Below are 24,012 nucleotides of genomic sequence, written 5' to 3' on the forward strand. Positions count from 1 at the left end.
GCGCCTCCGGGGCCCTCGGCGCGCACCGTGAGCGCGCGCCAAGCAGGGCCGGCCTCGAAGTCCAAAGGCCGCGCCAGGTACAGGCGCCCCGTGGCCGCGTCCAGAGCAAAGGTGCCCTCAGGATCAGCGCCACCAACCAGTGTGTAGGTGAGTGCGCCCAAGGACGCAGGCTCCGGAGGCGCCACTGAGCCCAACAAGGATCCAGGCCGAAGCCCTTCAGTTGCAGTTACAGTCAGGACCACCGGCACTGGCGCCGCCGGGTCGGGCTCTGAGAGATCCGGCGGAGGTTCTGCCGCGCGAGTCGAGGGAAGCACCTGCGGTGGACCCGGGAGGTCAGGATCAGGAAGACCCGGGTAAAAGCGGGTTAGGGCTGGCTCTCGGAGTGGCAGAGAAAGATGGACAAGTAGCCTGATAAGAGGGCCCAGGGAGCTACTGGAGGGTGGCACACTGTAGCAGTCAAGGGGAAGGGGGCAGACTGTAGGAAGGAAAGCCCTACCTGCACCAGAAGCTGCAGGCTGGCACTCCGAGGAGGGCTGCCTTGGTCGTGAGCACTCAGTGTTAGCACATAGTGGGGCCGCTCCGCCCGGATCAGGGATGCTGCAGTGAGCAGCTCCCCTGAGTGAGGATGCAGAGAGAAGAGCTCTGAGCCAGGACCTGGGGACACCAGAGGAAGGATGAGGGTCTGGGACTCTGAGCAGGGCAGGCCACAAAGACATGCCCTCACCCCATACCTGTTAGCGTGTACAGGATGGTTCCGTTTTCCCCCTCATCTGGATCCTTGGCCTGCAGAGTTGTTACCAGTGTTCCTGGAGGGACACGGTCCGGTACCTGTGGGGACAAAACTCACCTACAATGGTCTCCTTCCTGTTTCTCACAACTCTTAGAGTTCCTCTCACCTGTGTGTAGGCGGAGTCCCCTTTCTGCTCTCCCACCTGTACCAGCAGGCAGTCTCTTTTATCTATCCCTACACTTCTATGGAGAGACCCCCGCTCCCTCTCACTTCTTTAGTAGGGTCCTGCAACTTCACATACCTGAATAGGGAGGCCCCCACCAGCAGCCCCTGACGCCTGCAGGAAGGTGGGGCTGTTGTCATTGAGGTCGAGCACCGCAATGTGCACGGTGCCTGTGGTGCTGCGGGGTGGGCTCCCCCCGTCCTGCACCAGCACCAGGAGCTGGAAGCTGCTCTGCTGCTCTCGGTCCAGGGTTTGGAGTGTGGTCACTTCTCCTGGGAGTGCAGGATGGAGATCATGTATGGGATAGTTAAAGATTCAGGGCCTGAGAACTACAGGAAAGAAGCTTGGGTTGAGGAACGTTGGAAGGAATCCCAGGGGTAAACGCCAGGTTAAGTCCTGGTTCAAACAGTCAGGATCTGGGATGGGAGCTAAGGATTCCACCTGGGTGTTTGCCAGTGTGGGGATGAGGCTTCAGGGTCTCAGACTTTGGGTACCATTGCTTACCAGTCTGGGGGTGGATGCGGAAGGCCTTACTATCCTCTGACAGCTGTCGCAGGCTATAGGTCAGACGTCCATTAGGTCCTGAGTCTCGGTCAGTGGCAAAGACCCGGCCCACACTGGTCCCTGGGGGCTGGTTCTCAGCCACAGCTAAGAAGGTAGGCTCTTCAGACAAGCGGGGACTGTGGTCATTCTGGTTGAGGATGCTGACCCTCACAGTGGCTGTGCTTGTCTGTTGCCCCAACTCAGCTTTGGACCCAGAAACTGCCATTATCTTCAGTGTATATAACTCCTGGGACTCACGGTCCAGCGGTACCCGAACCCAGAGCCACCCACTCTGTGGCTCCAGGCCAAAGAGGCTACTTGCTCCATCTGCTGCAAGGTGATAGGTGACAGGGCTCCCATCTGGTGCCTGAGCTTGCAGTTGCAAGACCTGAGTTCCAGGGGTGGTGCCTGAGGGCAGGTCCACACGGTAGGTAGGACTATCAAATCGGGGAGCCAGCCCACGGGTCCCCAAGTCCTGTAATACCACCCGAAGTCGAAAGTGGCTGGTACGTGGTGGCGAGCCTCCATCCCGGGCCTCCAGCTCCAGCTCATGGGCTGCGCCCCCTAGGGGTCCCAGAGGTCGCATAAGTCGTACATGGCCTGTGGAAGGGTCCACAGTGAAGGCCCCATCACCTCCAGTAAGCAGGGTAAAGGTGACTCGACTGTTAACACCTGAGTCAGGATCCAGAGCCCGGAGCGTATAAATTGGCGTCCCCGGGGCAGTGTTTGGTGGCAGCAATACTGTGTCTTCAGGTGCAGGGAAGGCAGGGGCGTTGTCATTCACATCATCCAGCAGCACACGCACGCGGGCCACCGCAAACGCTGGGGGTGCTCCACTGCCTGCTCGTACCTCCAGTTCCAGCACAGGTCCCAGCAGCTCCCGGTCCAGAGGGCGAAGTGTTTGTAACAGCCCTGAGGCCGAGTCAAGGGAGAAGAGTCCCCGAGGATCCCCTCCTGATAGGGTGAGAGTCACAGGCCCCAAGCGACCTGGGGAGGAGGAAAGAAAGTCAGGAAAGAGGAAAGGGGGCAACTACTGAGTCGGGGTCTAGACTCTGATCCCAAGAAGGCCTGGGTGATACCCACATCTGTGCTTTTCAAAATATTATGAAGACATGTGACGGTGCAGAGCAGTTGGCTGGCACTACAGTGGTATCCATATGCCGTAGGGTTTTGTACTGCGGCTCTCTATGGTGTGATACTCTAAGGCACCTTGAGATGGTGCTGAAGGGCTATACTGGGATATGTGAGTGTGGCACCTAGTGGTTATAATGCAAAATGATACCTGGTGGGTTGTGTGCCTGGACCATGCCAACGCTGGTGCCTGGTGCTACATCCTCTGGCACAGAAAAAACATACTGTAGTTGCTCAAATATAGGTGGTGTGGGGGTTCCAGGCACGATGCTGATGTTGACTCGGGCAGTGGGTTCTGCCTTCAGCCCACCTCCGTCCTGAGCCCCGATCTCCAGCTGCACCACAGAATTAGCCCGTCTGGCCAAGGGCCAGGCTACTGTCAATAGCCCTGGAGAAGGCATAGAGACAGAGACATGTGAAAGAAAGAACAGAGAAGGGTTATAGAAGGTGGAGGCAATGCATCATTCAGGCAGCTGTGGAGAAGGGCCTGGGGGAAGGACCTGGTATGGAAGAATTCTTACCCGAGTGCTCATCCAAGGCAAAAAGTGGGGGGCTATTGCCAGCCAGGATGTGGTAGGAGAGTCGCCCATGGGGTCCTTGGTCAGGGTCATGGGCACGCACCCTCAGCACAGCTGTGCCTGGTGTACTCTGGGCACTCAGACTGGCAGCATACTCCCGTGGATAAAACTGAGGTGGGTTGTCATTCTCATCTGACACGAACACCTTCACATATACCATGGACTTGAGGCCTCCCTGGTGGGACGTGCAGCACAGGTCAGGTGGGCCTTGTTTGTATGCGTTCTACCCCAATGTCCCTGCCCAGCATCTGCCTACTCACCCCGTCTACTGCTGTCACTGTGAAGTCAAAGCTTGAGGGTCCCTGGTCGCGGTCCAGGATTCGGGTTGTGCACACATCACCACTGTGGGCATCAATGCGGAACGGTGGAGGCCCAGAGGCCCCAAGTCCAGCACCCAAGGAATAGGACAGGAGGCCAAATGGGCCACTATCTGCATCTGTGGCTGTCACCTGAGGAGAGACTGGGGTGAGTGGTGGTCCCTCTTGTTGACCAGAAAAGTCAGAGGAAGTGATAATTAGAGGAAGTGACAATTAGAAAGAGCAGCTAGTGCCCAGAGGGCTCGGATGGTGGATGCACAGAGGGAACTAGTAAGACATGGGCTCAAATCCAACCCCAGCCCACGCTCACCACTTGGTTACGCTCCTGAGAGTCCCTGGTCACTTTTTTGTTAAATGATAATACATAACTTTGCTTGATGTGTATTTCTGTTTGAAGATACTTTATTTAATATATACTATTGGTTTTTGTTTGCTTGTTTCTATGGATCAAATCCAGGGATGCTAGGCAAGTGCTCTACCACTGAGCTACACCCCTAGCCACTTTTCAATTCATTAACTTTGAACTCACAGCCTACAACACTGTAACTTATGCCTGAATGAAGCTTATTTAACATGTATTTTCTTTGTAAGACACATCTCAGCCTTCTGGTGCTTAGGGAAACTAGATAGCACTCTTAGCACTACACCTGGGGACTGTTTTAGTTTTTTATTTTTTTTTTATTTTTTGGGTTTTTTTTCTGATACTTGGAATCGAACTCATGACCTTGTGCTTGCCAGGCAGGCGCTGTGCCATGAGCTAAATCCCCAGCCCCTTGGGGACTGTTTTAAATAGCAAAATCAGCCAGAAAATGCACAAAAATGCAAAAACTGGGCCATTACTTTTTTCATCGTACAAGAGCTGAAACAGGAAGTCAAAGCATCATCTTTTTTGACCTTAGCTGAGAATGTGCTTTTTGGGTGACTCAAATTTTTCATCGATCTGCACATGTCTGGGAATGACTGCAAAAGTGCTGCAAGCATTGATTTGGGGGTTACAAATAAACTTTAGAGAGTCAGTGAATGTACAAATAACAATGACCAACTGTACTTACAAGAAGAGTGCTAAGGACTGTAATCTCAATTCCAGGTGGATCACAGGAAGTTAATATCCTCCCTAAGTCTACGAATCACCCCAATCTGAGAGACCTGACTGACTAATAGGATTACTGATTGATATTATAGGTCTACTCTGCACTGAGCTTGATCATACTTGATCATAACAGTAAAAGCCAACCATTATAGGATGTGTTCTTTGGATTTATGGATGTAGCTCAGGCTCTTTTAGACTAGGACAGGGCCAGGTATCCCGTAGATGCTCTTTGTGTACTTGTTTATTGAGTAAACGGATATTCTGATGGCGCTGATTTGTAACAAAACTCTCTTTCATCCTAAGTTTTGTACATTGGGTACACATTAGGCCCTCAGCAGTGGGCTAGCTGGTGCTGGCTGCTGCAGGCTGTGACAAAGTGCTCTTTGTGCATTGAAGGACCTTAGGGTCATGATACGCTGCAAGAGGAAGCTAGAGAGTCCTTTTTCTCAGCCAGAAAATGTGTGCAGAGAGAAAGCTGGCCAAGGATTTCTGATTGTTGCCCAGGCCCTTGACAGAAGTGATCTGTGCCATTGTTTACCCTCCTGAGACACGAAGACCCTGCCACAGCTGAACCTTGGAAACAGCTCCTGCTCCAGCTCTGCTGTGGCTATGGGGCCGGATATCCCAGGAGACAGACTTCCCCCTGCATCAATCTTGTGGGCAGCCGCACAGCTGCGGCACCATCTCCAGAAGCTGTTAAAGACCTTTGCCCTCTGACTCGCTGCAGGAAGAAAGCAATAAACAGTGGTCAGGGGAAGTTGTCAGGAACTGACCCAAAAGGCGCAGGGGCCACTGACTGGAAATGACCACGGCAGAAGTGAATGTCCTGACCTGTACAGCTCCTACTCAGAGGTTTCACTTGCAAATATATGAGCTTCCATTTTCAGTGGGTTCTCAGCTCAGCTTCTCAGTCCAGCCTCAGCCAGCTCCCTCTGCCCTTCTGCCTCAAAACTGTCATGAACCTTACGCCTCTCCTCTTGTCCCTTTCCAATCCCTGGCTCCCATGAGACACACTATTTCAAGGAGAAAAGGAAAGACCTTTCACCTGTCAACTCTCTAAAACTCCTACTAGGCTCCAAACTTACTGCTTATGCCCATCCTGATCGCCTTCCCAGGTGCACATCCTGTTTTGACTTTTGACACTATGACTTTCTGCTTTTCTTCCCACTGGTTCACTATCACCTCCAGTCTTTTTTTACTCTGCTTGTTTCATGCACAGTTGCTCCTTGGAATTGCTCCTTGACCTCTTCGTACTCCATACACTCTCTTAGGGCCTTCTCTTTCACTTCCCTGGCTTTAGCCATCATCTATACTTTCAAACTGAATCACTCCCTTAAGTTACAAACTTGTATAGACAGATGCCTGCTCAACATCTCTACCTGGACGTGTTCAAAACTAAACTCATGATCATTCCAAACTTGCTGTAATGACTCTTCCACCCACACTGCTGCTCAAGCCAAAAATCAGTTCCTCCCTTTTCCTCACCTGCTATAGCCATCAACTGGGATCTCAGTAAATCACTGTCTCTCCTATTTGTCTATTTCTCTCCATTGCCATTATCACTATTCTGATTTTGACCTGAATTATTTCTCCCCTGGACTATTGTAATTCCCTACCCTAGGAGTCTGATCGTCCAATCTATCTTCTATCACAGGGTTTCTTAATCCTGATACTACTGACCTCTTCTCTTCTCTTCCTCTTCTTTCCCTCCCTCCCCTCTTTTTCTTTTCTGTCCATCCTTCCATCCTTCCATCCCTCCATCCTTCCCTCCCTTCTTTTTCTTTTTTCTTTTCTTTTTGAAACAAAGTCTTGCTCTGTAATTCAGGCTAGTCTTAAATTCACTATGTAGCCCAGACTAGCCTCAAAATCACTGCAATCCTCCTGTCTCAGCCTCCCGAACATTGCAGCCTGGCCCCTCCTTTCTTTTCTCTCTCTCCGCCTACCTCTCTTTTGAGGTGTGTGCCTGGGGTGGTAGTGGAGAGTGAACCCAGGGATTCTGCACTGAGCTACGTCCCCAGCCCTTTTTAATTTTTTCTGAGGCAAGGTCTCGCTGATTTGCTAAATTGCCCAGGCTGAGCTCAAACTTGCAATCCTTAGCTTCCCAAAGTGTTGGGGTTACAAGAATGTACCACCTTACCCAGCTACTACTGACATTTTGAACCATATAATTTTTTATTGTGGGACTATTGTATGCTTTATAGAATGGTTACTAGCATCCCTGGCCTCTACCCACTAGATGCCAGTAGCATCCGATTAGTTGTGACAATCAAAAATATCTCTAGACATTGTCAAATATCTCCTCCAGGATGAACCACTGATCTACACTGACTACTGTTTGAGAAAACAAATTTGATGATTTTACTCTTCAAAAACTTCAATATTCCTTATAGAAAAGAGGCTGGCTCCTCACTGTCTGACCTACCTGCACAATCTCCATCTCCCACTCTCCCATCTTGAACTGCAGAGATACTGACTGTCCCTGGAAAAGGCTCTCCCACTCTTCTGTGCATGTCATCTAGCTTGGACCCTTTCCTCTGCCCAGTTCCCTCATAAACACCTGCTCATTCTTCACCTCTCAAGTCCAGGGTCTCTTCCTCTAAGAAACATTCATACTGCCTATATCCTTGTTGTGGAGCCTTTCTCCCTGCGATAAACTGTTCCTTTACAAATGAAATCCCTTCCAGACTATAAACTACATGAGAAGGAAGATGGGAGTTGCCCGCCCTTCATTAGTATATTCTGTATCCCAAACAGAGGCTGGCACTTGGTAGAGACTCAACAAATATCTGTTGAATAAATCAAACGTTAAGACAGTGTAATAGTTATGAACGCCCTATGGTCATGTTACTAATTTTGGTTACCAATTTTAAAACCTCAGGAAACTACCTGGAGAGTTGCCCCCTTGCTTCAGGAACTAGTGAAGAAGGAAGAAGTTTGGAAGCAATAATCCCCTGGTCCCAGCCAAGAGAGTGGGTGGTGGGAGCCAGACAGCAGCAGGCAGGCAAATATCCAGCCTGGCCATAACACAAGGGGTCAGCCAGGCCCAGGCACTAGCCTAGAGGGCTAGGTCAGTAGGCATCCCTGGGGAGATACCCAGGGCTCTGGTGGACTTCAAGCGCCAGCCTCCTGAGGGCTTCCCTGATTCAGTCTTCTCTCCAACAGCTATACTTCATGGTGCAGCCAAAGCAATCCTTCCAAAAGACATACTCGATTTGCTTAGAGCCCCTCATTCTGATTTTAAAGATAAAGTCAGACTTTTGGACTGGCTGCTGTCTACTACTGTGTTTTCTCTCTCCCCAACTCTTATGTACCAGTGCAGTTGAGGCTAACCTGAGCAGTGCAGTCTCCTGAACACATCATGGTGTTTACTCAGCAGGTCTTTCCATAGGCCTGCCACATGCCAGAGCAGTAGCTGTTAGTATTATCTCCTTGTTTAGACTGGGACCCACCTGGGAACAGGAATGTCTGCTTTGTCCTCTGGGCTCAGCACGATGCCAGGGAATGATCTATCACTCACCTACTGATCCAATCCATCCTTTATCCTCAAACCTGGTTAGCTACCTTAAAAAACAATCTGATCACACCCTTCCGAGGTCAAAGATGTTTGGCAACCTCTTTTCTTTCCAAGTAAAATCCTAACCCATCTCCATGCTGTGCCCAAAGATTTTAGCAATGTGGCCTCGGACTGCCTCTCCGGGTTCATGTTCCCTCCATGTCTTTCAGACCTGACCAGAAGCCATCTGCACTTCCCTTAGTCTGTCCAGGATGTTTGCATCTTCCCTGAGAGGCCTAGCTCTGCACATCAGGATCTCACCAGATAGTTCTTCTCTCTAATGCTCACACCTGAGTCCCAGTGTCCCATCAAATCTCAGCTCCAAAGGTAGGTTCAGAGATTTTTTTTTTCCCCAGCACAGCCCAGCACCGAATTCAGCGTGAATGGCTCTGTAAACGCTGGCATCTCCCTTGGGGAACAGGAGCCACGTGGGTTTGCAGAATCTCTATCTCTGCCTACAGAACAGCTTTGAGACTTAACAGAGTTTCATTCATTCCATTTTCCCTCTAAATGTAACCTTAATCTCCTCAATTGCCAAGATTACTGGCCTCAGTTCTTGCACCCTACTTTCTCATCTTCTCATTATCTGTCACCTTCTGCACAGACTTTGGAGCTCACAGGATCGGATCAAACCCTCTGGTGTAAGTCATCATCAACAGATGCAATTTCAAGGTTTGATTTCTGCTCTGAGGTCCCCTATGATTCTCAGACCCAGCCCTGCCCACAGCACTGTGTGCAGGGCCTACCCACCTGCAGGAAACAGGTTCCAGGCTGAGTACCTTCAGGCAGTGAGGCATTGTAGAAGGTCCTTTGGAACTGGGGCTCATTATCATTCACATCCTGTAAAGCCACGCTAACTGTGGCGGAGGAGGCTAGAGGGGGCAGGCCCCCATCTGTGGCAACCACAATCACCTGTGGCTGAGGTTCCAACTCATAGTCCAGTGAGGTGGCAGTGGTGATGACGCCTGAGGTGGGGTCAATGGAAAACCAGCGAGTGTGAGTGCCAGGGGCCAGGCTATAGGTGACCTGACCATTGGTGCCTTGGTCGGGATCCCGGGCTGTCACTCGCACCACAAAGCTGCCAGGCAACGCAACCTCAGGCAGTGGCTCAGGCCGGTAGAGCTGGCGGTCAAAGGTAGGTGCATTGTCATTGACATCAGTGATGTGCAGCACGAAGGCAGCTTCAGCCCGCAGTGGGGGTGAGCCCGAGTCTGTAGCTGTAACCCGCAAGTTATAGGCATCCCTCTCCTCCCGGTCCAGCTGCCGAGCTACACACACCAGGTAAATGACGCTGTCTTGGGTGCTTAGGGCAAAATGGCCCTCTCCACCCTCCAGAGACACATTGACATGAGCAAAGTCACCATCATCTGGGTCTGACACAGAGATGCGAGCCACAAGCTGTCCAGGTGGGGCAGCCTCAGACACTCGGGGGGTGCCATCTGCACTCAGGAAGATGACAGTCATGGAGGGCTGATTGTCATTGGCATCTCGCACATGTACAGTCACAAAGGCCGAGCCCAGCTCGGGGTGAGCCCCACCATCCCGTGCCTGTACTACCAGTTCATGGACCCGTCGTTGTTCAAAATCCAAGGGCCGTTCCAGCCGCAGTAGCCCTGTGTGTGCGTCAATGGAGAAAGGCCCATCCCCCTCGCTCTGCCTTCGATTGATCTCATAAGTTACAGCCCCATTGGCACCAGCATCAGCATCAGCAGCAAACACCTGCAGGACAGGACTGCCAGGGGCCAGGCTCTCAGATACCACAGCATGGTAGCGACTTTGATTGAAAGCTGGAGCATGGTCATTGATGTCCAGTAGTGTCACATCTAGCAGGGCCTGGGCCCTCCGGGGAGGCAAACCACCATCGTAGGCCTCTAGCTGCAACATGTAGTGTGAGCGGTTCTCTCGGTCCAGCTCCCCAGCGATTATCAGCTCAGGTACTGGAGCGCCATGTGGGCCGGGGCGTGTCTCCAGTCGGAAGGTCTCTCCAGCTCCATCACCAGAGAGTGCATAGCCCTGGGTTCCTAGGTGGCCAGCATCTGCATCACGAGCAGGATCCAGTGGGTAGCGGGTGCCAAGAGCTGTATGTTCAGGTATCTGCAGGGCAGCTCGTGCTTGAGGGAAGGCTGGCGCGTGGTCATTGATGTCAGCCACTCGTACTGTAACTTCCACAGTGGCACCATCAGGAGTGACTGCGGTGAATCGGTAGCGGTCCCGCCGCTCACGGTCCAAAACACGAGCTGTACGGACGACCCCGCTGTGTTCATCGATAGCCAGGTCTGTGCCCACACCGCTGCCTTCCTGGGCTGAGATGAAGTACATGGGCGGAGTTGCTGTGCCTTCTGGAAGCCCTGCACTGATGTCTCCAATGAGTGTGCCTGCCGGTTGCTCCTCATCAATCTGCAGGTCTAGGCTGCCAGCCTGACCCCAGGCACCTGGCACCCCAACCCCCAGCAGCAGCAGCGGTGGCAGCAGTGGTAGCAGGAGGAAGGGCCTAGGGCTCTTCATGCCAGGGCAAGAGGGTGCAGAGCCCAGTTCCTTCTGCATGACAGGGGCAGTCCAGCTGGGGCTGGGTCTCCGGCTCCAAGCCAGACTCTGGGCCCAGTTAGATATTAGGATTTGGATTGGGTCCAGTTTGGGCCCTCACAGCAATTCAGGCTCCCTGACCTAGGAGAAGTGCATAAGGAAAAAAGTCATTACAGGGGAGGAGTCATCTGGAAAGACGGGCACACAGACCATACCAAAACTCAGACACGTTGCGCTCCCACCAGCATGTTGAGCTCCCATGAGCACCCTCAGGCTCCTGCATACACATCTCCAGCCCCAGGAACCTCTGCTTGTAATTCCTCATGGTCCTTTCCAGCCTTTGCCTGGCCAAGTCACCATCCTATCCTGAACACTCTCTCAGCAGATAGTTCTGCTTCCTATATTTCAGGTCTAAATGCCCACAAGTTCTTTTCTACCTTTAAACTTAAAAGTAGGACCAATCCTTTTTTTTTTTTTTTTTTAATCCAGAATTGATACCCCTTCCACCCTCAGTAACGATGTACTTGCCTGAATGTCAGCCTTTTCTTCTCTGCTAGGGCTCTCGACCAGTAATTAAATATGCTTGAGCCTTTCTTTCTCCCTTTTCTCTCTCCAGATAGATAGATAGATGATAGATGAGAGATGATAGATGATAGATGACAGATAGATAGATAGATATAGACAGATCCGTCCATCCCCCTACTTCCCTCTCCATTCAGTAAGAGATTGAGCACCTACTATACAGATACACCAGGGGATGCAACACAGGGGATACAACTGTTTCTGGCTTCATAGAGCTTGCAGGCCATTACAAGTAGGAGAAGGGCTGTGAAGAAGTACAGGAAGCAGGAGAACATATAAGGGGCTTAGGGCTATGAAGAAGTACAGGAAGCAGGAGAACATATAACGGGCTTAACACAGTTCGAAAGTCAGAGAGGGCTTCTCTGAGGAAGTGCCTTAGTTATTTTCTTGTCACTGGGACAAAATATCCAGCGCCCACAACTTGAAGGAGGAGAGGTTTATTTTGGCTCATGTTTTCTGTCTATGGTCAGCTGGCTCCAAGGCTGAACTGGCATGGTAGAAGGGTCTGGGCAAGGAACGCTGCCCACATCATGGCAGCCGGGCAGTAGAGAGCAAGGGGAGGAGCCAGGGAGGAAGACACACCCTTCCATGACACACCCACAGTGAACTGCTCTTCTGACCTCCTAATGGCACATTTAGCTCCAGAGAATCCACTGATGAGTGGAGGACCTCCAAGACCCAATCACCTCCCACACCCATAAGAATTCTGGCCCACATTTTAGATCTAAACCATAGCAGGAAGTGATATTCAAGTCAAGCGCTAAATAACTGTAGGTGTTAGTGAGGCAGTGGCAGGCAGAGAAGGGGGATACAGGAAGAAGATTCTAGAAGAATGAACAGAATTTGGAAAGGCTAAGAGCATCCAGGGGTAGGCTGGGGAAGGCAATGCGTGCGAGTGTAGTGCAAGGGGCTGAGTTTAAAATGAGGAAGGGCCTCATAAGCATACTGAAGATTTTGACATTATCTTAAGTGCAAATGGAACCCACCAAAGCATTTCAAGAAGTGCTATGCTATGACTTACATTTTCTGAGGTTAGCTACCACTCCGTTTGGAAAACAAGGGCATGCAGATAGCATGGTGAGGAGGTTCTTGTGGGAGTCCAGGGGATGACACTGCGTTGCTGCTGACTTGGATGAGTTTTAGTAATAAAGATGGCAAGAAGAGGATAGATCCGCGGGGGCTTAGAAGGTTGAATAGGCAGGGCTTCGTGACTTCTTGAAGGCAGGGAAAAGGGAGAAGTCAAGGATGATGGGCAAATTACTGACCGAAATACCAGCTGGGCAGTGTCTGGAACTGAAGATAGAGACAGAGACAGAGACAGAGATCAAGATAGAGATAGAGATAGAGATAGATAGATAGATAGATAGAGAGAAAGACAGAAAGACAGAGAGAGAGAGAGAGAGAGAGAGATGATAGAGATGGAGATGGAGATGGAGATGGAGATGGAGATGGAGATGGAGATGGAGATGGAGATGGAGATGGAGACGGAGACGGAGACTCTCCGGAGACAGAGACAGAGAGACAAACAGACAGCCCAGATAGGGGTGGTGTCTCTGTCTCTGAGGGAACTGCTAAAATTTATGAAGGAGGAAGCCTAAACCCCATAGAAACCTTTGGTACCTAAGAGCAGAATCAGTTGAGAGGTGGAAGCAGAGACTGAAGGGAGGCAGCTGCAGGAGGGAAGAACATTTAGGAGCTACCACCCTCTCTGCGTCTGAAAGGTTGTTTCATTTCCCCCCATTACATCAGTATGACTGGGCAGTCAAGTGCTGAGTGAATGGTCAGCACCGTATCCTTCCACATCACTCAGGGAGAAATGTCCAGCTCAGGTGACATACACAAATATGTAAGCCAATCGCCATGAGACACCATGGTCAGTCCTTTGGCTTTAGAAATTTGTCCTTCAATCTTTATAGATTTGCTGTGCTGTAAGGCTTCCTGTCCCCTAAAAGGAGATAGGTTTTTGACCCCCACCCTTGCACTAACTCTCATCTCTCACATCTATGTAAGGCAAGAAAAAAAGCAGGGGCTTTGGAGTTTGGGTAGTTTGAGTCCAGTCTTAGCAGTATTTTCCTAATCTGTTAAATGGTTGGATCTAAGCCCAGAGACTGGGTCAAGGGTGGAGGCTTGGTCCTATTCATTTAATCAGCCACGGGAGAGAAAGCAGTTGTGGGCTGGAGGAAGCAAAGACAATGGACAGTGAAATCAATGTAGTTAGACTCTGTATCTGTTTCTCTAGCCAGATAATTAGGTGTTTAAGGGCCAAGAGTGTATTTTTCTTACTCATCTTCATGTGTGGCATGCTACCCGATCAATAGATTTTCTGAATAAAGGGCTATATCAAAGGATGTGTGAAATAAAAGCTCAGGTGAATGATCAGCCTTGAAGAGGAAGGACTCAGGGCCAGGCGGATGTCTTATGTGAAAGTAGCCCCTTCCCCCAAACTGTGTGGACTTCCATGCCTTCCTCATCACCCAACTGGGTAAGTGTCTCTTGCAGAACACCCCCCCAGTGTGCTGTCTCAGTGGACACACAGAAGTACACACTCACAGGGCCACAGATCTACACAAAGCCTGATACACTGTCATACTGCTAGATACACAAATGCAGACACACAGATGCATTTTCACAATCAGACTCACATGCAGACAGGCACATTCATCCTACACGTAGAGGCTTACTGAAACATATATAGAGCCACTGCACACAGATACTCCTTACATGCACTTTGAAGCCCATACTCTCATACACACACACACACACACACACACACACACACACACACACACAGAGGTGGCATATTCATTCAGAGATCCCAACCCCCACACATACACAGGCATGCACACACAGACAGACACATAAACACAACACTTTCTTATGGACCTCCCACGGAGAGGCACATTCATACCCTGACAACCCTCCATACACGTACACAATCATGCACACCCCACAGGCAAGTCCACTGTCACGTACTTGCAGACTGACAAGCCAGGCACGCGCGCGCACACTTGCAGACCCACCCACAGGCTGGCGTGCTCTCACACGTGCTGCCGGGGCACTCGTGGTCAGCTCTGCGGCTGCAGCTGTGACCTCCAGGTCCCTGGGGCCTCTGTCTGGACTGTGCCTCATCACTTCCTGCTCCATGGCTTCCAGTTCCAAACTGGAACTCCAGACTCTCTCCTGAGACTGTCTCATCCTCTCTTCAGCTTCTCAGCACCGTCTCTCCCATCTGTCCAGTCTTTCTCCCTGCTTCGTCCCTAGGACTTCCTCCTCCTCCCGGTTCTCGTGCCTTTCCTTTCCAGGGCTGCACCCTCCCATCCCATCCCAGAGCTGGTCTGCCCTAAGCATCGTCTTTCCCCCCATGTCCTGTCTTCTCTTCTGCCCCCTGCCTCCTGCCCAGCTCTGTCACATCTCTTCCCCACCCAGTTTGGTCTTGGTACATGCCCTTGTTCTGTCCCCAGTCCTGTTACTTGGTCCTCTGACTCCATCCTGCTCTCCCCCTCTATCCTCACATCTGGGCCTCTGGAACCACAGCTGGTTCTCATTAGGAGGGGGAGGGGCAAGCCTGTTCATTGGGGCCTGAAACATGATGTCAATTCCCCGCTGTAGCTAACAGAGCCCCCCTCCTGTCCCTGGCCTGTGTGTCTACAGGACCGGGGAGCAAGGGAAACATGGGAAAGAGGTGGGCTGCTGGGGAGAAGCAGGGGGAATACAAGTGAAGGGGGTGCTCTCTCGGAGGAAGTACAGGAATGGCCCGAGGTACAGAAGGGGAAATGGGCTGGGGGTGCTGGCACAGCCTGGGCCTCCTCCCTCAATTTCCTGTCCCAGGGCCAGAGAGGGGCAGGACCAGAAAGACAACAGGGGCGAAGAAGGGGGCTACGGAAGCCAGATGGGCTAGAAGCAGACGAAGAAGCGGGCAGTATGGTGAGCAAAGGGAAGTGGGGACACAGAGTGAGGCATAAACAAAAGAGGGAGAGGGGTAGAATTCTGGTGGGAGGAAGACTGAGGGAGAGTGAGTATATACAGCAGAGGACAGTGAGTGGAGACAGGCACAGCCTGACCTGCAGAGCTGTTGGGAGTGGGCAGGAGCCAAAGCTGGAGGAAGGGGAGTGGGAGAGGAGGTGGTAAGAGAAGACTGACAAGCTAGTGTCCTCGGATATCCCTGGGACAACCGCACGCAATGGGAGCCAGGGCAGCACCAGGACCCGGACCTGTCCTTTCCAAGGATGCATTCCCAGGAGGCACTTCAAGGAGAGGCAGAGGACAGATGTGAGCACAAGAGGCTCTATTTCTGAGCCTATACAGTGTGTTAAGGCTCCATGCCAGGCAACTCAGACAGTATCTCATTTAATTATCCTAACAACTCTGTAAGGAAGAAACCCAGCTTTCATTTTCCAATGAAAGAAATTGAGGCTCAGAGTGAAACAATTTTCCTGAGTTAATGCAGCTTTACTTTGATCCCAGAATCATGCATTCCACACTGCTTGAGAATTAGGGAGAAGGGAAAAGATGCAGAAGAAGAAATTACAGGGAAGCTGAAGGAAGGGTGCTAGCAGAACTATGGAGGCTGAAGAACGAGGAGAACTTGGGAGGGAGATCAAGTGTGAGGCATCTGTAATCATCTGCCTTAGTGGTGGGACTGAGATGACACAAATATGAAAGGTATGAGGAGGTGAAGAGGATAAGACTTGGTCACTAAAAGACTACAGACTCCAGGCCACCACCCAGGGTTCCGGCCTGGATATCACAAGGATGCCATTAAGATATTACAGAGTAGAAGTCAGTTTTCGGGTGCCTATTGGGATCCTCACATGGAGCTTTTCCAGGTATAGTTGGACAGTTGGGTCGGCAGGCCCAGAACTTAGGAGAGAGACCTGGTTTAGAGATACGGAATTGGACAAATCACGAGGTAACCGAAGCTACAGGCATGGAGATGCCCATCAGATAGGATATGTAGAATGAGAAGAGACCTGGGCACTGGTCACACAGAAGGGGCAACAGAAGAGAACTTTATTGTTCCTGGAGGCTGCATCACAGAAGTGAAAGAGGAGGGCTGGGGATTTAGCTCAGCGGCAAAAGCGCTTGCCTGGCAAGCGCAAGGTCGTGAGTTTGGTTCCTGGTACCGGAGAAAAACCAGAAAAACCAAAAAAAAAAACTAAAAAAAAAAAAGAAGTGAAAGAGGAAACACTTCCAAAGGATGGTGAGTATCCAATGCTTCAAGTACGACAGGGGCTGAGAAGTGGCCACTGAATGTAGCAGTAAGGAGGTCAGTGGTGACGTTGGAGATAAGTGTTGTCAGAGGAGTGATAAAGGTGCAAGGCTCCTATAGTAGGAAACGGGAGAAAAGGTATCAACTCACAGCCAGGCACAGACCAAATCTGATTCAGCACAGATTCATTCATCAGTGTGTACTTACTGCTCTCCTGGAATAGGGAGATAATATGCAATAGTGAGGTAGGACAGGATAGTAGCTAAGACATGGACTCCAGGGACAAACTACTGGATTTGATTCCCAGCTTCCCACTTACCAGTGGTAAGATGTTGGACAGGCCACTTAATTTTTCAGTGCTTCCACTTCCTTGTTTATAAAATAGGTATGATAATAATAGTACACAATATTCAGCAGTCAGAACAGCATCTGGCACATAATAGGCTTTATAAGTATGCAAGCATGAACTATTATTACAGTGGCTAAGAAGATGGGCTCTGCTGTCAGACTAGAGTTCAAAGCTTGACTTGGCTACTTAACAGCATTACTCTGGGCAAGTTATTTATTTCCCCTTCTGTAATACAGGGATTAAAGTGCCTGTCTAAAGTGGCTGATCTAAGAAATGAAATAATGCTCAGGAGACACTTAGCACAATGTCTGGCACATGGAGAAGGTGCAGTAAATGCTGCTGCTATGTGACACACATACAATAACTCTGGGATAAGCGGTATTCCACAAACAAGAAAATGAGCTCCACTGGAGGAGGCAAAGAGACATCGAGAATGCAGTTCTGATGGACTTAGAAGACACTGCTTTAGAAGACAACATTGGTTCACTGGTGGAGGGCTTTGGATTCAAAGGGTCATATGAATAGGGAAGGAGAATGATCAGAGTTTTGCTTTAAGAGAATAAGCCTGGCAATATACACTGGATGGACAAAAGGATATCAGTAATGAGGTAGTTGTCGATCCAGGTAAATGGTCAGCTGAGCACAGAAGGTCAGGGGGTGAGAGTGGAAGAAGGACCATGGAGGATGCTTAAGAGACCTCTAAAAATGAGAAAAAAATGGGGAAGGAGAGGGAAGACCCAATGCATGCATATGAAGTGATTCATTGATTGATTTCCTCAACAACTATCTGCTGAGATCTACCATGTGCCAAACACCATAATAAGCCCTAGAGGTAGAGAGCATGACTCAGACAGATCAAGTCTCTGCCTTCATAGGGATCACAAGTGAAAAGATGTGGGGAGGGATGGGCAATATACAGGGACCTGGGGGTGGCAATGATGGGCAGCAAGGGCCAGGTCCCAAAGTGGGACTCTAATAATTGGAGTCCAGGTTGCCGAGGAGGCCAGTGAAACTGGAGCTGGCAGGAAATGTGGAGAAATAACAACCTGAAGATATCAAGAAGGAAGAACAAGTTCAGGAAAGTGATAGATTGAGGGGCAAGAGAGCACAGTATGAAGACTAAGATGTCAGAAGTAAAATGACTGGCAAGTGCAAGGTCATGAGTTCGATTCCCAGTACTGGAAAAAAAACCCAAAAAACAAAAAACAAAACAAAACAAAGAGTAAAACGAACTTGCAAGGCCCTGGGTTTGATCTCCAGCACCACATTAACAAAGTAAAATCAGAGCCCCCAAAATAACTTTCTTAAGGAGTTAGCACTACTCCCATTTTCACTCAAGGAAAGGAACTCAGAGAAGCTGAGTCACCCCGGTCATAAATGATGTGGCTGGGTCTGAGATGTAGCTACCCTTCCCCTCTTTCTTCCCTTCCCTCCTCTTCTTTTCTCACAGCTATATGGGAGGAGGTCCTAGGCTCTGCAGAGGAACAAATTCCTTCCATCAAGTCATTAGGGAGAGAAATAGAAACAAAAAGGATATTCTAGTGCACTAAGTGTGTGGAGAGGGGCATCTTGACTCAGGTTTGTGGGCTCCAGGCAGAACATCCACAGGAGAAGGCTACACATTAGGGGACACAGGGAGCTGGAAACCCCTCCCCAGAGGCAGTGGCTGAAAACGCCCTGGTTTCAGATGGCTACCCTGGGAACATGGTCACTGAAGGAAGAAGTAGGTAGCAGAAAAGCTGGTAAAAAGCTGAGATCCAACAGCAGGAACCTCTTGGGAGGGTTTTTTGTTAATTTGTACCAGAACATCAGAAAGGAAAAAGCCCAGGGTTCTGTTATCACCGACCAGCAAGAGCAGGAAGAAGAGCAGGGCACAAGAATCAGAGAATCTAAGATGGGAAGGGGTAGGGCCCAGAAAGCCAGGAGTTGGGCTCCTGACGAATGCGTGGGGCATCACAGGCGGGATCAGCCTAGGATACCTCCAGGGGAGGGTCTGGTAGAGAGGAGGATGTGGTGAGGCACTGTAGTGCCTTGTAGGCTGATGAAAGGTCATGGCGCTGTCATCTTCCATTCTTCCCAAGAACCCCAACAGGTGTCTGGCTCAGTGGATGTGGGTCTGCATGCTCTTGCTGCTCTTTAAATATCTGCTAAGTACATGAAAGGGAAATGGACAGATGGGTAGGGAAGAAGACCCAGGAAAAAAAGAAGTATGAGAGGGAAAGAGATGACAGGATTTGGTGAGAAAGGATACGTTGTTGAGGAGAGGAATGGAAATGTCTCCAGTAGGATAAGCGCGCAGAGTGAAAATTTCTCAATTACGTGGTCAGCTCAGAACAGGTGTCTTCTGAAGTGTGAATGGGGGTGAGGGATGTGCTATGAAGTGCCTCATATATTCGTTCATTTGTGCATTGCCAAGCACGTGGTGGGACCTGGGTCACAAAGATGAGAAAGGTGCAATTTTGCCACGAAGGGGTCTCAGCCTTGTGAGAGAAACAGAAAGGGGATGAGACAACAGTGAAATAAGAGGAACTCCTGATGGAGTCAGGAATGGCAGGGTTGGTGACAGGATCTGAGGATGAGAAAGGATTAGCCAGGAAAAGAAGAGAATGAAGGGCCTTTCCGGCACATGGAGAAATATGTGCAAAGGACCAGCAGTGTGAAAGAACTCAATGTCTTTGGGGAACTACAAGGAAGTAAGTGTGTGTGGGGATCAAAATACGAGGGAAGTAGGGAAATGGAAACAGGCAGTAAGGCTGGGGAGGTTGGCAGAAGTCAGATTACGTTCTCATAAACCTCATTAAAAAGTACGGATTTTATTCAAAGAAAATGAAAAAACACTGAAGCATGACAGTGCCATGGTTAGATTTGCATTTTATGAAAGTCTTTCTTGCTGCAATGAGAAGGATGGATTGGAAGACAGAAGACCAGACTACAGGAAGGTGAGTTACAAGGCTCTTGAAAAATCTCATGTGAAAAGTTGGTGAGGTAAGAGCAACAGCAGAGGTGATGAATAAAAGGGGATGAGACTCCAGAGATGGCTAGAGAGGAGGTACAGTCAACAGGCTCTAAGGACCTTCTGGATTGTGGGACATGCAAAGAAGGCAGTGTGTTACAGTTAAATTCTTCTGGTTCCTAGCTTGTATACTGAGTGAGGATAGACATTTGGGACTGAAGGGAAGAGTTCAGGTTTGCATAGAGTAAGGGATCTATGAGGTATTCAGTAAGGTCAAGTATACAGCAGGTGTAAAGCTCTAGACTCCAGAAGAGATATATTTGGGGATCATCTGTCCGTAGATGACAATTAAAGCCCTAGAAATGAATCGGGTGGATCACCCAAAGATGCATCTTCAGTGAGATAATAAGAAGGTCCAAGCTAGAACCTTAAGGAACAGGAACTTCAGAGGTCATGCAAAGAACTCCTCAAAGCAGAGTGAGACAGAACAGCCAGAGCAGCTCTTCACAGATTCTACTTTTACTATAATCATCGGCTAATTTGCCAGTCTCTTCTCCATCACACACGCACGCATGCATGCACGCACACACGCACACACATTGAAGAGTCAACGCCTTGAGGATAGGAACAGTGATTTCCACCTTTGTGCTCTCAACATCTAGTAGTGTGGCCGACACATGGGTGCTCATTACATGCTAGCAGAATAAAATGGTGACTCAGAAGCCAAAGCAAGAACAATTCAAAGAGAAGAAAAAGCTCAACAATGTCAGCTCCTGCCAAGAGATCAAGCATTTGAGGACTTCTGAAAAAAATCCCCTGGATTTTGTGGGAGAGAGGTCACTTACCCTGAGGGAGAACAGTTACAGTGGAGGGGCAAGGGCAAATGGGAAGTGAAGTGGGAACAGCTGTATGCAGAAGAATCTTTCACAAAATGTGGCAGTGAAGTAAAGTGGGGAAGCCTCTTAGCTAAAGGGTGTTGCAGGGTTAAATGAGGTAGGAGAGACTGGAGGATCTGATATGGTCTCGGGGGGAATAAGAGAGGGTGAAAGTGGAGACATGGGGAAGACATGGATTCTGAATCAGTCAAGTGAGGTCCCCGCGGAACAGGAGAGAGGGGATGGGATTCACAGTGCAGGTGTAGGACTGGCTTTAAATGGAAAAGATACCTACCTATTCATTAATATGGAAAGGAAGGCAAAAAGATTAAAGAGGATGCAGGTAAAATTTAAGGCAGGAGGCAGAATCCTGAGGGAATTGAAACTAGATGCCCTCAGTTTCTTCAGTGAGTAAGAACAAGTTTCCTGCTTTAATTCTTCCCTCTCTTCCAACCCCCACATCCATTCTGCCGTGGAGCCCTGTTGAACACACTGTTTAAAGAGCTCCTACATCCACTTTCCCTTTCTCCTGGCGCTCCTCTGGTTCAGGCAAGCATCGCCCCCTTCCCGGGTTCCTACAGGAGCCCGTGGTCTTCTTCCTGCTCAGGCTCCTCCTCCCGTCTCCACAAGCCTGTTAGTGGTATTCCTAAAACAAAGCTGGTTATATCACTCCGAAGCTTCAAATGGTTTGATGACTCTCCATTACTCATGGTTTAAATGAACTACTTGTGGCCTATAAAATCCTGCATGATCCATGGTCTACGTCCTCTATGAACGCTCCTTTCTGTCCTCAGTCCATGGTATAAGCGCCACACTTACTGAACTGCTCTGTCCCTTACACACACACTATCTTCTTGCACATGGGCTTCCACGTGTTGCTGCCTTGGCTTGGAATGTTCTCCACCCATTCCATCTCACCTCTACCTCTCCTTTGCTTGGCTGACTCCCTATTATCTGCCATGTTTACACTTACATGCTACTTCCTCCAGGAAGCCTCCTAATACTGGGCTAGGTTTCTCTGCTGTATGCTGCTACAACACTTACCCCACAGCCTGTAAACCTCAGGAGGGCAAGAACCATGCCCTCCATGTTTACTCTCAGAATGCCAGCTCTTATTACCATGATATCCAGCAGAGTAGGTGCTTGGTATGTGTTTGTTGAACAAATGAACCAATGAATTGATTAACTAACCTACTGAAAACAATAAGGGATGTAGGGCAAGTGGTGGGAAAAAAAATAGAAAAAAATCAGGTATGTTATTTATTTATTTATTGAAGGTCCTGGTGGGGGAAATTATAGAAGCAACAATTTATAGAAGTGTCACTTGGTGTGGCTGAGAAATCATTCTAGCTAAGGTTGAGAATTTTCAAGATGGGTGCATTCAAGGAAAGCAGGACAGAATGGCCACAGAGAAAAGGGAATGGTCCTTGGCACATGAGCTGGAAGGAAAGCACAAAGCCAGGACAGAGCAGATTAGGAAAAAAACAGAGGTCAAGGTCAACACGTCATTGAAAGTTAAAGAGCCTGGGGCTAAGGGTTTAGCTCACTCGGCAGTGCTGAGTGGCAAGCACCATCTCCTCAATGGTGCCTGGCAAGCATGAGGTCCAGAGTTTAATTCCTGGTACCCCCACAAAAAGTTAAAAGAGCCTAATAGGAGCAAGGGCATCTGAAAGCTGAAATGATAAAGGGGACTGTGGGCAGGGAGTAATGCAGGACTTGAGAAGTTTAGAGGTCACTTTGTAGCCCAGGCCGGCCTCAAACTCACAACAATCCTCTTGCCTCAGCCTCCTAAGTGCTGGGATTACAGGCGTGGGCCACCGTACCAGGCTAGAGATCAAACAGTTCTACAGAGTGCTCTTTGCAGAAAAGGAAAAGGTAACAGAAGCAACAGAAGTCAAGAAACTATGCGTGTTTTGGAGGGACACTTAAAACCATGGCCAAATCTAGGGTAAGGGAATGACTGATCTAACTCTCAGTGCTCAGGGAACAAGGAGGTGAGCTCAGGAGGTTTGTGGATGAGAAGGGGTAGTGGGCTGAACAGTATACTGAGGCAAGGGGATTATTTAGCAGTTGGGACGGCTCTCCCACGAGTGTCTCCTAGTGGTTGCACAAGTGGCTATGTGAGGGCAACTCCAACAGCCTCTTGTTAGTGCCCAGCCTCTCCCACACCTGCTCTGTATGAGTAGCTCTGATGAAGTACAGTATATATAGAACCTACATGATGTGCTAGCTGTGATAGTCTCAACAGTGTCTCCTCAAAAGGGCTGGCGGTACCAAGGTCTCTTATGCTATGTGTTGGCCATGACAAGATCCTGTGGGAATGGGTTGGTTACAACATTTCTGCTGTGGGTTTGTGTTGTCCTGAAAGCATCGTAGAGTGGTGCATGTGGCTTGATAGGCTCTACAGTGGGTGTGCGCTGGTTTCCACGGTGCTTCTTGGCAGTGTCTGAGGGCTGTAAAGGCACGCTTAAGGGTGGATGCTGCCTAGCACTGTGTCCCCTGTGGGTTGAGTAGGGATATGATTGTGTCCCCTGTGGATATTTGAAGAGTTGACATAAGCGACAATATTTTTCTGGCCTATGACCTTGTGGCTGCCAGCCCAGCCCATGCCACACTGAGTTCATTGTGCTTCTAGACCTCTCTTTCCCCACCCCCTCCACGTGGGACCCAAGCGTGGGGTGACCTCTCTCTGTCCCCTGCACAGGATTCTGATCTAGGAATCCTGGACACAACCTCCCAGCGGCTGTGGCATCAGCGCCCACTGGGGACGTCAGTTTGGGTGACCCACGTCCACTTCAGGCTTGGCGTGTGTCGCCTCTGCTTCTCTTTACTTCTCCCCCCGCAGTTTCTTTGTCTCTCAGTTTGTCTGTCACACACCCATCCTCCACATTCTGACACATGGCTTCCAGAGAACCTAGCACAACACACACACACACACACACACACACACACACGCGTGCGCGCATGCACACATCAGGGACTCCCTCACCATGGCACACACTCTTTCGGACCCTACACGCACCCGCGCGGAGTGACACACACACTCACACATGCACACACCGCCAGACAGACACACACGGACCCACAGCCTCGCGGGACACGCACTGACTCACTCTCGGGCGATGCGTGCACACTTCGAGTAGCACACACACACCCTGCCCGCACCCTCACCCGCACACCCCGACTCGGCGACACCGCACACAAAGACCCCCAGGCCCGGCCCCCTCGCGCTCGCTCGGCCTCGTCCCGCAGGCCCGGCCCCCTCCCCCATTGTCTCGGGCGCAGAACAAAGCCCCCGGCTCGCCGCAGCCCGGGACGGGACGGGAGGGCGCGGCCGGACGGCCGGCGCCGCGGCA

General features: G+C 50.1%; 1 protein-coding gene across 2 annotated transcripts in view; it reads right to left on the reverse strand.

Annotated features, from left to right (window-relative positions):
• Nucleotides 1-24,012, reverse strand: part of Dchs1 (dachsous cadherin-related 1) — a gene marked incomplete in the record, with an annotated part of 34,172 nt that overhangs the window by 9,278 nt on the left and 882 nt on the right. For both annotated transcript variants that reach the window (XM_013512060.1, XM_013512061.1), the window contains 9 exon segments: nt 1-314; nt 497-654; nt 732-828; nt 1,032-1,225; nt 1,458-2,483; nt 2,779-3,015; nt 3,149-3,380; nt 3,466-3,654; nt 8,916-10,829. In XM_013512060.1, coding sequence (XP_013367514.1) covers nt 1-314; nt 497-654; nt 732-828; nt 1,032-1,225; nt 1,458-2,483; nt 2,779-3,015; nt 3,149-3,380; nt 3,466-3,654; nt 8,916-10,709 — 4,241 coding nt within the window.

The sequence above is a fragment of the Chinchilla lanigera genome, unplaced genomic scaffold (genome assembly GCF_000276665.1).
Source record: "Chinchilla lanigera isolate Chin_1 unplaced genomic scaffold, ChiLan1.0 scaffold00013, whole genome shotgun sequence".
Lineage (NCBI taxonomy): Eukaryota > Metazoa > Chordata > Mammalia > Rodentia > Chinchillidae > Chinchilla > Chinchilla lanigera.